Source organism: Balaenoptera acutorostrata, chromosome X, assembly GCF_949987535.1.
Source record: "Balaenoptera acutorostrata chromosome X, mBalAcu1.1, whole genome shotgun sequence".
NCBI lineage: Eukaryota > Metazoa > Chordata > Mammalia > Artiodactyla > Balaenopteridae > Balaenoptera > Balaenoptera acutorostrata.
Genome location: NC_080085.1, coordinates 39,666,478 through 39,681,650, shown reverse-complemented (window position 1 = coordinate 39,681,650; position 15,173 = coordinate 39,666,478). Strand labels below are relative to the sequence as shown.

At 40.6% G+C, this 15,173-nt stretch overlaps 1 protein-coding gene across 1 annotated transcript; it reads right to left on the bottom strand.

Moving 5' to 3' along the window:
* Window positions 1–14,226: 14,226 nt before the first annotated feature.
* On the bottom strand, window positions 14,227–14,781 carry DUSP21 (dual specificity phosphatase 21). The gene has a single exon (XM_028166462.2). The coding sequence runs from the start codon at window positions 14,779–14,781 to the stop codon at window positions 14,227–14,229; it is 555 nt and encodes a 184-aa protein (XP_028022263.2).
* Window positions 14,782–15,173: the final 392 nt, after the last annotated feature.

Sequence of the window (15,173 nt, the reverse complement as noted above, 5' to 3'; positions counted from 1 at the left end):
GCTCAGTAGTTGTGGCTCACGGGCCTAGTTGCTCCGCGGCATGTGGGATCTTCCCAGACCAGGGCTCGAACCCGTGTCCCCTGCATTAGCAGGCAGATTCTCAACCACTGCGCCACCAGGGAAGCCCGATTTGTATTACCAGTACGTACCTATCATGTCAAAACCCAGAAAAAGAGAAAAAGGACTTCATATGTCATGCTTTTTTTTTTTTAATAAAGTATTTTTTTTTTAAAGGAACTCCTTTATTTACTTATTTATTTATTTATTTTTGGCTGTGTTGGGTCTTCATTTCTGTGCGAGGGCTTTCTCTAGTTGCGGGAAGCGGGGGCCACTCTTCATCGCGGTGTGCGGGCCTCTCACTATCGCGGCCCCTCTTGCTGCGGAGCACAGGCTCCAGACGCGCAGGCTCAGTAGCTGTGGCTCACGGGCCTAGTTGCTCCGTGGCATGTGGGATCTTCCCAGACCAGGGCTCGAACCCGTGTCCCCTGCATCGGCAGGCAGACTCTCAACCACTGCGCCACCAGGGAAGCCCCATATGTCATGCTTTTAACGCACAGTGGAGTGTGGACTATTTTGTTATCAAATTTGATAGCCAAGCATTTATTATGCAATAAGTACAGTTTTACTAAAAGAATACAATATATGTCAACATTATCAGACTATACTCATCACAATATTCCCAACTGACAAGAAAGCAACAGTGAGAACAATTAGAGAATTTAAAACAGAATATTTCGTCACAGCAGAATTTCTTCACAAAAATAAAAAATGAATATGAGGCTGCAACCAAAGTAATTTTCTGAGTGGCTCATTTCTTAGCCAAATAAGAAAAGCTGTTTAATTAAATTGTGTTTGATTGCAACAGCCAAAGTAATGTGTCCAGAGAAAATAAATTTAAGACTATTAGACTTTCAGCTAGAACAGTTGCTTGAAGAGTTGAGGACATTGGGAGCAGCATCAATAGTCAATTAAAAACCAAAACAATTAACTGAGTGGTTTTCCTTGGCTCTTTATGAGTTAACAGGTAATACTGAGTTGTTCATTTGAGGAGTTAAGGCCTTGTTTGAAATGACTGAAGAATTAGCTTCTGTGAATAGTCTGCATGGAACAACTACAGGGGGAAATATTTTCAAAGAAGCTGAAAAAGTACTGATTCCATACAACATGAAGAGGAACCTGCTAAGATGTGTTACAAGCGGTGGTAGTAAAATATGTGTAAAACAGAAAAATGCTTATTTGAACAAACAACAAAGCTTATGAAAATGTAAGGTGTTTAAACCCTATGGCTATTTATTGTATTATTTGTCAGTGATGACTTTGTGGTAATATTTGAACTTAACGTGTGTTACTGAACCAGTGGTGGCAATGGTAACTTCATTCATTCTCATGGCTTGAACCATCATCAGTTCTGTGAATTTTTATCAGAAGTAGAAGCTGAATATCCTGACTTGTTCTATCACACCGCAGTTCTTATTGTTTGATTGTGATTCTTTTCAGCTCCAGAGCAAAACTGAGAATTATTGAATGAGAAGAACAGCCTTCAACCACTATAATCAAACTATGAATGGCTTTGGAAATTAGCTTTTGTGGGAGACTTGATAATATGTCTTAATGAATTTCACCAATTACAAGGTAAAACAACACTTATACATGAAACATACTTCAGTAAAATCATTTTGATGATGAGTAACGTTGCTTGAATTACAAGTAATGTCAAGCCACTTTATACACTTCCATGCTATCAAAAGTTAAAATAAGAAGCATATTATCCATTCCTATAGAAATCTGCAGCAGATATATTTTCCAAGCTCAAACTACATTCCAAGCAGGATTTTTGAGACATCAATGCAAGTGCAAAGGAAATCTCTATATTTCAAAATTCATTTAACTGTGCAATTGAGGAGTTTCTACCTAACCATCAATTGAAAGTGATTAATCTGCAATGTAATGACATAGTAAAATGCAAATATCAAGAGAAGAATCTAATAGAATTCTATAAATGCCTTCCATGCAATGAATTTGCTCAATTAAAATCATATGCACAGGGATTGATGTCAGTGTTTGGCAGTGCCTATCTATATGGAAAGACATTTTCAAAAATGAAATACATAAAATCCCATTACAGATCAGCATTAACAGATGAACATTTGCAAACTAATCTGATGATAAGGAATACTAATTTTGAACCCTAATTAAGCAAAATGTATTCAAAAAACAACGAATCCTATTCTCATTAGTAGACCTGTATTACCAAAATCTGCACTCAAGGGAATTCCCTGGCAGTACAGTGGTTAGGACTGTACACTTCCTCTGCCGGGGGCCGGGGGTTTGATCCCTGGTCAGGGAACTAAGATCCCGCAAGCTCCCTGATGTGGCCAAAAAAAAAACTACACTCAAGTATTACTATCACATTTTAAGCATCAATAAAATATTTGTGGAAATTTGTTTCCTCTCTTGTTATATAGGTACCTAACATCTCTACTTTTGCCTCTTGGCCTGCAAGATCTGAAATAGTTACTATCTGGTCCCATATAGAAAAAGTTTGCCAACCCCTGGCCTAGGCCATGTTCCATGGGGACATCCAGTTCAAAATGATATATTGCCTTTTGCCCCCAAATATATCCTGGCCTAACTTCTCCAAAACATTCCCTCAAATCTAGAAAAAAAGACAAGATTTCACAATATCAAAGACTAAAACTGACAGGTAACCTAAGGCTTGGATCTGGGTGAAATTGATGTTAATTATGAGGCAGATGGCCCTAAATGGCTGGATTAAGAAAATCCCAGTCATGAATTACCTTGGCTTCATTTCCTCAACACACATATCCTCTAGACCCCTCTATTCCCTGTTTATCTAGGCAGATAGACAAAACAAGTGGGCAGGAAATAGGAGAGGGATTGGGAGGAAAAGGGAGTAGACTTACATTTAATAAGGTGCAGTCCCCATAACCATGGCCGGCTTCACGGGTGTGCAACAACCTGTACAGTTGCACAGGGCCCCATGATGATAAGAAGGGCCTCATGTTTGTTTAATGCTCTGTTGTCACTGTCTTGAAATTCTTAGTTTTTGAACAAGGGGCCCCACATTCTCATTTTGCGTGTAAATTTCCCACAGATTATGTAGCCAGTCCTGCTCAAAACTTTGAGGAAAGGCCAGCTTCTTAAAGGTCCCCGAGAGAAGTCCTTGCTGGGAACTGTACTGTGCTACGTATCACATTAGTAAAGAAGAGATACAAAAGGTAAGGTCAGACTGTGTGTAGCCCTCCAGCTACAGACTTGAGATGGAGATTCTGCCACTACTTCCATAGGTGGGTCCCAGGCTAAGCAGCTCAATCACTTGTAGACAGATATTGAGCCCACAGAAAACCTTGTCTTATTTGAGGGTAAGGAAAATAGTCAACCAAGGCTAGAGGAAGAGCACAGCATCTAGAAAAAAATGAATGAAATGAGAACTCTTCTTCACCAGGATAATCCAGGAGAAAATTTTAGAAACCTGTTAACATCCTTAAAGCTTCTGCAAAAAAGAAACAGAAAGAATGAAGGGGTGGGACTGATATGAAAATCCAACAGGGTGAAATGAAAAGAGAGACACATAGGGTAAGGAAAATGAACAAGTACTCTAAAAAAGCAGGAACAAAATCAAACACAATGGAGACAGTAAAGAGGAAAATTCATCTGGCAGAAAATTGAAATTGGTGTCAAGGACAAAGCTAATGCTAAGATATTGAATGGAGTGTAAAAAGACAGCGATGGAATCAATAAGAGAGAAGAAGATAGCTGTGGAGGAAGAATGGATAAAATGGAGAACCAACATGTGGATAATTTGAATTCTTAAAAGAGGAACAAAGGCAAATGGAAGAGACATAATAAAAATAAAATAAAGCAGAAATTTCCTCTGTTGAAGAACAATGTATGTTTACTGAAAGAGCCTACTATGTTCTAGGCAAAGTCAATAAAAGGGGACTCACAATTGGACACATCATGGCAAAAGTTCTAAGCTACAATATTAAAGTGTCTATAATTGTTCAGGCAAAAAAATGAGATCAGATTGCCCAGATAGAAACAAACATCAGTCTGTCTGACTTCTCATATCTAGAGTAGTATTCATCTGCATTGTTTTTCAGGTGTAAAGATGTCAGAAAAACACTCTGCTATTTAAGGGTTCATAAAATATATCACCTTCTTGAAAATATTTGTTTACAATATTTTTCAACCAACCAAGAGATGAAGTTAAAAAAAAAAAAGCTCAAGAATGGGGAAGTCACGGAGGGGAGCATTGTCAAGCCAAAACAGAAATGCATCTAAATAATTGCATCATACTTAATTATAATACTAAATCTAAATATTTTTTCTCAAGTAGAGTTCTGAATTTTTTTAAATAGGAAAAAAGTATGTGAATCTTAAAACCTGCGTTAACATTTTCATGGGTTAGAATGTGGAAGGAGGTAAAGATAAAATGTGCTAAGTTCTGTATCTCAAAAGCATGATTCAAAGGAAGCTGTTTTGGGACTTCCCTGGTGGTCCAGTGGTTAAGAATCAGCCTTCCAATGCAGGAGAGGCGGGTTCGATCCCTGGTCGGGGAACTAAGATCCCACATGCCGCGGGGCAACTAAGCCCGCGTGCCGCAACTACTGAGCCTGCGCACCCTGCAGCTCATGCGCCACAACTAGAGCCTGCTGGCCACAACGAAAGATCCCACATGCCGGGAAGATCCCACGTGCGGCAACTAAGACCTGATGCAGCCAAATAAATATTTTTTAAAATTCATTATAAAAAAAATATGCTGTTTCAATCTGGACCCAGCAATTAGATAAAAATAAGTTTAAAAAAGCTTTTGAAAAACTTAAAGGTCCATGCCACCTAATATATTTACTGTATCAATTCAGCAAATAGAAAGGTGTAGTAAAAAGTACAAGTTTCCCCTTCCTCCAGGTAACTGCTTTCAACTAATAGAATAAAATACTTTCTAAAACAATGGAGAGGATAAAAACAAAACTGAAAATAAAGAAAATGGCAGAGAAATGTTAATAAATAAGTCACAGAACAAAATGGCATAAAACCAAAGACTTTAGAATTTCAAAATGTAAATCCCCTATTAAAAGACTTGGTTGACTAGAAGAAATTTAAGTATAATCTAGTTACAGGAGACATACTATTTAAAAAATGACAATTGTATGTTACAAAGTAAAAAATAGGCAAAGATATATTAGACAAATGCAGACCAAAAAAAGAAGAAAAAATGGGAGGGGGAGGATTTGGCAATATTATTGAATCAAGACAAAAAGCATTAATCAGGCAAAGAGAGTTAGTTTTATATTAGTAAAAGGGTACAAATAGAATTCTCATTGTCTTGACGTTCAATGCCAGACTATCATATTATCAAAATATATAAAGGAAAGCTATTAGAAATTGTATTAGTCAGGGTTCTCCATACAAACAAAGCTAATAGAGATTTATTTGAGGGAATTGGCTCATGTCATTGTGGGGACTGGCAAGTCCAAGGTCTATAGATTTGTAGGGGAGGGCCAACAGGCTAGAAACTCAGATAAGAGTTGTTGTTGCAGGCTTGACTCTAAGATCTGCAGGGCAGGCTAGCAGCCTGAAAACTCAGGCAGAGTTCCTATATTGCAGTCTTGTGAAAAAATTGCTTCTTCTTTGGGAAACCTCCGTCTTTGCTCTTAAGGCCTTCAACTGACCGGATGCCGCCCACCCACATAATGGAGATAATCTGCTTTAGTTAAAGTCAACTGACTGCGAATGTTAATCCCATCCACAGATACCTTCACAGCAACATCTAGACTAGTGTTTAACCAAACAAATGTGAACCATAGCCTAGCCAAGTTAACATGTAAAATAAACCATCCCAGAAATATAGGGAGAAATTGACATACAGACAATAGCAATATAAGACTAACATACCTCTTTATTATTTTATTGGGCATATCAAAGCAGACCAAATATAAATGTGAATATAAAGAATACTATTAAAAATGTATATAATATACTATGGATTATATACAAACTATATATGAATATAACATATATTTGCTTATATTATAAATTATATAAATAGATAAGAATGGTGGTAGCAATCTTAAAAAAAAGTAATGTTGGACCCATATCTCACACTTTGCACCAGAATATAATGCACATGGATCAAATATTTAAATGTTTAAATTGAAACCATGAAAGTACTTGGAGAGCCATGATAGACTTTCTAATATAATCTTAAAGTATGGAAAGCCTTTCTGGGAGTGACGCAGAACCCAAGAGTCATAAAAATAATAGCATAAATAAATAAATAAATAAATAAATTTGACTAAATAAAAATTATATAAAAATTATCTCTGCCTGGCAAATCCATTCTAAGCAAAGTCAAAAGACAAATGAAAAATTGGAGATAATATTTGAAATTCTTATTACAAACAAGGCCTTATTTCTCTAATAGAGTTCTTACAAATCAATAAGTAAAAAAGACTAACAATGTAATAAAAAATTGGTATGAGTAGCCAGTTCATAGAAAGAAAAATACAAATGGCTCTTAAAAGAACTTAGTTGTAATAAGAGACATGCAAATTTACAAGTAAACCGAGATACCATTTTTCACTAGTCAGAATGGCCAAAGATACAAAAGTGTGATAATACCCCACGCTGCTGATTCTGTGAGGAAGCAGGCACTTCGATACATTGCTGGTAGGTGTTAATAACATCCATAGGAATTAATCTGGCAATGTTTATCAAATTTTCAAATTGTGAAATTAGAACCTGTGAGATAATAGAAAAAATATATATTGGTCTCTGCCCCCTCCCTCCCCATTCCTGGCACAGGGCTCCTAAAAAACCTTGTCATTTCTTATGTGGTAAGAGCACCAGAAGCATCCTTTATTCTCACGAGGTGGGCCTGGATGGCTCCTGGATGGAGCTGGTCGCTAGAAAGACCAAGCCATGGTTAGAAGCTTAGGATTTTCAGCCTCCACCCCATCCTCCAGAGGGGGGATGGGGGCTGGAAATGGAGTTAATGATCCATCCTGCCTACGTGAGGAAGCTTCCATAAAATCCCAGAAGCATGGGGTTCCAGGAGCTTCCAAGTGGGTGAACACATCCACATACAAGGAAGGTGATGCACCCCAACTCCACAGAGGCAGAAGCTCCTGCACTTGGGACCCTCCCAGACCTCACCCTAGGTATCTCTTCATCTGGCTGTTGATCTGTATCCTTTATCATGTCCTTTAATAAACTGGTAAACCTAGAGCAAGCATTTCCCTAAGTTCTGTGAGACGTTCAAGCAAATTAATGGAGCCTGAGGAGGGGGTTGTGGCTGTGGGTAACCTGGGGACCTACTAGTTGTAACTGGCATCTGAAGTTGGGCGGAGGGCAGTCTTTGGAGACTGAGCCCTTAACCTCTCAGATCTGATGCGCTCTCCAGGTAGATAGTGTCAGAATTGAGTTAAATTATAGGCTACCAGCTGGCGCCACAGAGAATTGCCTGATGGGGTAAAAAACTCCACGTATTTGGTGACCAGAAGTGTCAGAAGTGAAGTGTTCTGTGTGAATGTATGTGGTAGTTGTGTGAGCAGTCAAGGAGACACACGGGTGGAAAACAAGGTTTTCCTGAACACAGACCCACTAATTCCATTTCTAATAATACTCTGTGGATATATTTGAACATGAATAAAATAATTTATGTACATAAACTTAACTACAGCAGTTTATTTATTGCAGTATTATTTGTAATAGCAAAATTCTGGTAACAGCCAAAAGTCCATCCATAAGGGACAGATTACATGCATTATGATACTTCCATACAATGGAATACTGTGCAGTTGTAAAAGAGAATGAGAATGTTCTCTTTTACTGACTTAGAGCGATCTGTAACATATATTACTAAACAGAAACAAGACAGAGAACAGTGTGTAAAATATGCTACCGTTTGTTGAAAAATGAGAAAAAAATGCATACGTAATTCCTTGTAAATTCATAATGTAATATCTTAGAAGGATACAGGAAAAACTCATAATATTTACTGCCTTTGGTGAGGAGAACTGGTTGGCTAGAGGACAGAGATCAGGAGACTTTTCACTCTATATACCTGTATGTACCATTTGAATGCTGAATCACAAGTATATTGCCTATTCAAACATTAAAATTTTTTAAATAATAAAATATGATAAAAACATATATATACACTTAGAATCCTACCAGTAGATAATGCACTGTTCAAGAGAGGGCTAATGAGAAAATCTCAGTGCTATAAAAGCAAAAATTATACACGCCATATTCTTTGACCACCATGCAGTAAAGCTGGAAATGAATGCAAACTCTCACTGTCCCCAGCACAGGCCCCAGACGTGCCTAAACTTGGAGCCTCCAGGGTTCAATCAAATTTATCACACAGGCCTTCTAACTCGATCAAGTTCCATGCTCATTTTTTATTCCCTCACCATAGAGGTTATTGAAGAAAGAAGCCAACTGTGAGTCCAGATTCTAACACTGTTATGTCCTATTTCAGAAAGTCTTGTTAAATACACTTTCTGAACACAGCTACCTGACCGAGACACTGATGCATCTCTCCAGGACCTGGCAGGGAGTCTGGCCCAAGTACCAAAACGTTACCATAAAATTCATGTTTTCACTGCCTTCTCTCCCCTTATCAGGCAGTTCCCAAAATGTGATCAAGAGGTCACCTCCCCGCATGCTTCTATCTCATGAATAGGGGACTAGTGAAGGTATATGGGAAGGAGACACTGAGGTAGCTGGAGATGGGCTCTTAAGGACCCACAGGTAAACGTAGCCCTCTTATTGTATATCTTTACTTCTTTACCTTTGGTAATATAACGGATATGATGGTAAATGTTTTAGCAGGCAAAAACTGTTTTTAAAAAATTGAATTGTAAAGAGTTGAATGAGGGTGTGTGTGTGTGTGTGTGTGTGTGTGTGTTAGTATACTAAATTATAATTTTCTAGCAGTATGAGCCTTTGGAATTAAGATACACAAGCTCTAGAAATATGATTAATAATCTACTGATCAAGTTTCACATTCTGGGTAGATGATCTTTCATTTAAATATTTAAATATGTAGAAACACATACAATGTGTGTTCTATTTTTGCCTTTCAGTCCTCTAATAACTGGTTAAACAGTTCTTTATATTAGATTTTCTCTGAGAAAATAACTATTATGATTTCTGTTTTCCTGATTCAACCTTGACTAATACCCAAGAAAACAGGAATTCCAGTCAAAACTGCCATAACTATTAAAATAATTCCTTCAGAAGAGAAAAAGAAAGAATCTAACAACAACAACAAAAAAAAGGCCTCTGAAAAAGAAGCATAACTGTGGGGGAGAGGTGGAGAGGATATCATTGCTCTGCCAAATGTTACAGCCTACTATGAAGCTGCACCAATTTTAAGGAATGTGATACTGGCACAAGAAGAGATAGACAACGTAACAAATCAGAAGGAACAAAAGCAGACACAAATATTTATGATGGTTTTGCAACATCTCAAATTTTAAAAAATTAAGAACTCCAATTTATACCATATACCAAAATTAGTTTGGGATAGATTTAAGTGTTACATGTCCCCCAGTGTAATAATTGATTGAGGCAAGTAATGCTAATATTACTGGATGAAAGAAACAGAATATTCACATGGCATAAAAGTATCACCCTACAGATTACTTACTAGTTTTAAAGGCAGGTATCTGGTGGTCACCACCTTAACTAAGTGATCAAACTAAGAATCATTGCTCATGGGACAAAGAGACGTTTGTGCCTCCTGACATGATGTAACATGACAGCACCTCTGAAGTGTTCTAGGAAAAAAACTTAATCCAAATCTAATCAAACATCCAGACCTAACGTCCAGTTTAAAGAAAATGCAGGTGATAAAGGAACAAGTAAAACAATAACATGAGGAAATAATTGAACAAATGCAGAATGCTGGACACTGTACCACAAAATTGTTCTGGACTCATCATAAAGACAATGTCGTGGGAAAAAGAGTGGAAGCATTGTTCTAGATTAAAAGAAATACGATAATGAAATATAATGTGTGATCCTAATTGCATCCTGTTTGGGAAAGAAAAAAAAAATAGCTATAAAAGACATTTTGGGCATTAAGTGAGAAAATTTAAATATGGATTGATGGTAGAGAACTACTGTTAATTAATTGGCTTAGGTTTGATAATGATATCATCAGTATGTAGGAGAATGTCCTTATTCCTAGATGATGCATTTTGAAATATTCAAGGGTGAAGGGCCGTGATATCTGCAACTTACTTTCAAATAAGTCAGGAAAAAAAGTATTATATTGAGAGAGAAAGCACATATGACAAAAGGCGAACAATTGGTTAACATTTTTGGGTGTTTGAAAATTTTCAAATTAAAAAATTGGGGGAAAAGGTTTAAAAGTGAAAAAAACATTAATGAGGAGAAAATAATAGTTAATGTTTTTATGATTATGCAATGGAGAAAACCTTTCAAGTACCATTCAGAAGCAAAAACAATTCAGTTAAAGACTCATAGATTTAACTACATACAAGTTTAAGCTTTTGAATCACAAACAAGCACCATAAACAAATGGCACGTGATAAACTGGGGAAAATATATGCAACATATTTGACAAGGAAAGTTGAATATTCTTATTCTATATTTCAGGTCCTGCAACTGAAAAGAAAAATAAAAGATTTACAATCTGATAGAAAATTGTCTAAGGGCATGAATAGATCATTCAAAAAAGAAGAAACATGATGAGAAGATATGGAATACCTAGTATTTACATATTCACTACTGTTTGGTTGATGTTTCTCAGCCATTATCGGAGTCATCTGAGATGCTTGTTAAAAATGCAGCTTCCTGGGGCTTCCCTGGTGGCGCAGTGGTTAAGAATCTGCCTGCCAATGCGGGGGACACGGGTTCGAGTCCTGGTCCGGGAAGATCCCACGTGCCACAGAACAAATAAGCCCGTGCACCACAACTACGGAGCACGTGTGCCACAACTACTGAAGCCCACACGCCCAGAGCCCACGCTCCGCAACAAGAGAAGCCCCTGCAATGAGAAGCCCGCACACCGCAACGAAGAGTAGCCCCAGCTGGCCGCAAGGAAGACCCAATGCAGCCAAAAATAAAATATAAATAAATTAATTTTTTTTAAAAATGAAGCTTCCTGGGGAATTCCCTGGTGGTCCAGTGGTTAGGACTCTGTGCTCTCACTGCTGAATGCCCAGGTTCGATCCCTGGTGGGGGAACTAAATTCCCATAGGCTGCTTGGCGTGGCCAAAAAAAAGGCAGGTTCCTGGAACTTACCTATTACCTACTGAAACTAAATTTGTTCTGCTGAGGCCCAGGTACCTGTATAATAAAAGAATCCCCAGGTGATTTGTATGTATACTATTTGGGAATCAAGGGTATGACTCAAATTTTTCCTTTTTTCAATCTACTTACCTTTGTCTCAAAAGAAATGCAAGAAAAGAGAACCCAGTGTGCATGTCACCTCTTCACTCCTGAGCTGTGTGCTGCCTTGGCAAATTCCTTAACCTCTTGGAACCTCTGATTTCTCATTTGTAGGAGGTGGACCACCTTGAAGGACTGTTGAAAAGGCTTGAGACACTGTTGTAAAGTGCCCAGTACTGTGCTTGGCATATAATAGCTTCCTAATAAATGGTTGTTATAGGGTCATGCTGGAGTAGAATGAGCCCCCAATATGACTGGTGTCCTATAGGAAGAGGGAAATTTGGACACAGATATGCACAGAGGAAAGACAGATGTGAAGGCACACTAGGGAATGTGGCCACAGAAGCAGATACTGGAGTCATGCATCTACAAGCCAAGGAATGTCAAGGATTGCTGGCAACCACCAGAAGCTAGGAAGAGGGAAGGAAGGATTCCCCCCACCGCTGACCCCCTACCCTCGACACTTTTCGGAGGGATCATGGCCCTGCAGAGACCTTCATTTAGGATTCTGGCTTCCAGAACTGTGAGAAAATTAATTTCTGTTGTTTTAAGTCACCTAGTTTTTGGTATTTTCTTATAGCAGCCCCGAGGAAAGTAATACAAAGCCAAATATCCTTCACAGGTGAATGTAAAACAAACTTTGGTACATCCATACAATGGACTACAGCATGGGTAAATCACAAAGACTGAGAGAAACCGGTCACCAGAGGTTGCATCCTGTATGATTCCATTAATGTGACATTCTGTTAAAGGTAAGTCTATAGGATGGAGAACCAATCAGTGTTTGCCAGAGGTTGGCAGGTGGGGGGTGGGGGGGGCAGAGTTTGACTACAAAGGGAAGACATGAGGGAAATTTTTGGAGTCATGGAACTGCTCTGTGTCCTGATTGTGGCAGTGGTTACACAAATGTATCCATTGTTAACGCTGATAGAACTGTATGTCCAAAGAGAGCTAATTTTATGGTGTGTTAATTTAGGTATTAAAAAAAATGAAAACACACACACATATATATATACCCAAACAAATTTCTTTTAAAAATGCTTGAAAAGAAATTTTCTTTCTGGGTTTCTGCCAGAAAGACTGCTTTGTGGAGGATCTGCCACACTAGCCCTTGTGTTTTGTGAGCCTGGTCTTCTATCTGTAAAAGGAGAGGATCCGTCTAGAGCAGAGGTTTTCATAATGTCCCCCACCCCCACTCCCCCAAATTGCATCCCTGGACACTCCTTTGGTGGAAGTGGGAGTGGGGATGGGTTTGGAGAGAAAGGGGGCTGGACCCACAGGTCTGCATCCACCAGAGTAGTTGTGCTCTTTGTCTCGTATTGTTTATTTAGAATAATTCTCGATTAGAATAGCCGCTCCCAAGCCAGAGCCAGATACCTGGGGATTTTGAACAATCCTGGATTCCAGGACCTACTTCTGGGGCCCACTCATTCGTCCCTTTGGCAAGTGCCTTCACGGATCCTGGTGGAACCCCAGGGTGCTGGCTCTAATGGTCAGTGATGATAAATAAGGCCTTTGGGTAGGGGACAGGGGGCCCTGGAATGACGCTTCTTGCTTTCACATGGATTAAATACAATGACACAATGGGAACGCTGAAAAGGCTCTAAAAGTAGGCCTCCTCTGAGGTAGGGTCCAAAAGAACCTTAAACCATTTGTTTTTATAGACAGGATGATTTTTTAGAAGAGCGCTGTGTAGACAACAAAGGGCTGTGTACAGAGGGGGGAAAGGCCGCTGTGAGGATGGATGTGCTGACCCCCAGCCAGCAGGGCTAAAGATTATCCTTAATAACAAGAGCAGCCCTTTCCTCTAAGCAGGAAACCATTCGCCTGCTAGGTCCCATGCTAAGGAATCTAATCCTCACAGCAACCCTGGGAGAGACAGGCTATCACTGCTTTGGCAGGTAAGGAAATGGAGGCTCTGAGAGGCCCCAGTTACAATGGCAGGAGGTGACAGAGCCAGTCCTGGCCAGCCGCTCCAGCCTACCATGCCAAGGCCCATGAGAGCAACGGAGGCCTTGTGTCAGGCGGGCTCTCTCTCTTAGCAAGTGCCCTGGAGAAGGGGATTAATGTTCCTTTTTCACAAAGGCTGGTGGGGATTGCTGAGGGCAACTCAAGACCTTGCCATTTAGTACAGCACTGGAAAAAATATTTTTTAACTTTATATAGTGGAATTGTTTTTTTTGAAAACTATTTTACATGTAAATCTAATCTAGAAAACCAGAGTTGGGTCACTGTGGTTGAAGGCAGGGTCAGGGGTGGCCTGAGGCTCCCCCAGGACTCCCAGAGAACCCCAAGAAGGCCACTTATCCAGTAGGTTGGCACTTACTGTAAGAAGCACACAGGGGGTACCACCATATCTAAGCCTCTGGCTTTGGATTGGGAAGAACCAGGTGGGATTGGGGCGCTGGGTGGGGGGGTGGGGGGGAGGAACGGCTGCGGGGGACTCACCCCAGGGTTAGTAGTCTGCTCCGGCAGGTCCCAGGGTTCAGGTCCATCTGAGCTGGGCACCACCTTCGGCACCCTCCTCTCTTGCCAGGCCGCAGCAGCCGTGCCGCGCCGCTCACAGGATAAGAAACACTGTCACCATTTTACTTTTAATGAATTTTATTCTTTAAAGAGAAGGCATACTAAGCTAAAAACTTCCCCCGCCCTTTTTGCTTGCCCTTCTAAAAGGTGGTTTCTAGTTCCTTTACCAAGAAAAGTTCAGCGTTCAATGTTGATATAGGATTTGCAGCAGACGTCAGGAGCTGGCCGGGGTAGCTCACATCAGCATCATCAAACAGACCTTTTCTCGTAGATGTCTGGAATCACACCCACCGGAGAACTGATCATGTGAACGGTGTTCTTGCTGAACAGCTTGAATTCATAATGGATAAGCTGTTCCCAAAAGCCGATGTTGGGCCGGATGATGGGGCGGCATAACTTGGTCCACAGGTAGGCGTCCAGCAGCGGCATGGAGTGGTACTTCATGAGGTACGCGAGGCAGAGGGTGGCAGAGCGGCTCACCCCGGCGGCGCAGTGCAGCAGCGTTCGGCCCTGCTTCATTTCCACGCTGTGGATGTGATCTGCAATAGGGTCAAAAAAGCCGTAGAGGTGCGTGGTGGGAGCATCTACCACCGGCACGTGTACGTACTGGATGCCTTCGAAGCACGCGTTGGCCACCTCCACCGACACGTTGATGACTGTCGTGATGTGGTTAGTAGACAGCATGAGTTCATTGCTGGCTGCCACCCCATTGCTGATGTATAGACTGCTGGTTATCTGGGAGAGGCCATGGACCGAGGGCTGCCCGACAGCCTGAGCCAGGAGGGGACACAGCGGTGTTGTCATCGAGGCGGCGGGACAGCGGTCTCTCCTGGCTGCTTCGGGGCACCGCTCCCGGGAGCGAGTTCAGGAAGCAGCAGCTCGGTGGAGTCTCTTGCATAGGGTCTGGGGGACAGTATATTGGTCACAGGTCACCACCCCGTCTCCACCCCCAACCCCACCTCTGCCGCCCTGGGCGGGAGTCACAGGCCCCCACTGCCCTTCCCACTGGTTTCCATGGCAATGGCAGCTTGCTACAGGGAGGACTTGGCCGCAGAGCTGGGTCTTCAGAGAAACCCCAGCTCTCTCTTCTTTTTATCTTTCTTCATAGTCATTTATTTTCCGAGCCCGAATTCTTATCTGTCTTGATGTTTTAAAATGTTCTGTTACCAGATAGCTATTTTATGCTTCAGTTTTTG

Coding starts and splice junctions, on each gene's coding strand:
- DUSP21 (XM_028166462.2), bottom strand. CDS start 14,781: ATGACAACACCGCTGTGTCCCCTCCTGGCTCAGGCTGTCGGGCAGCCC.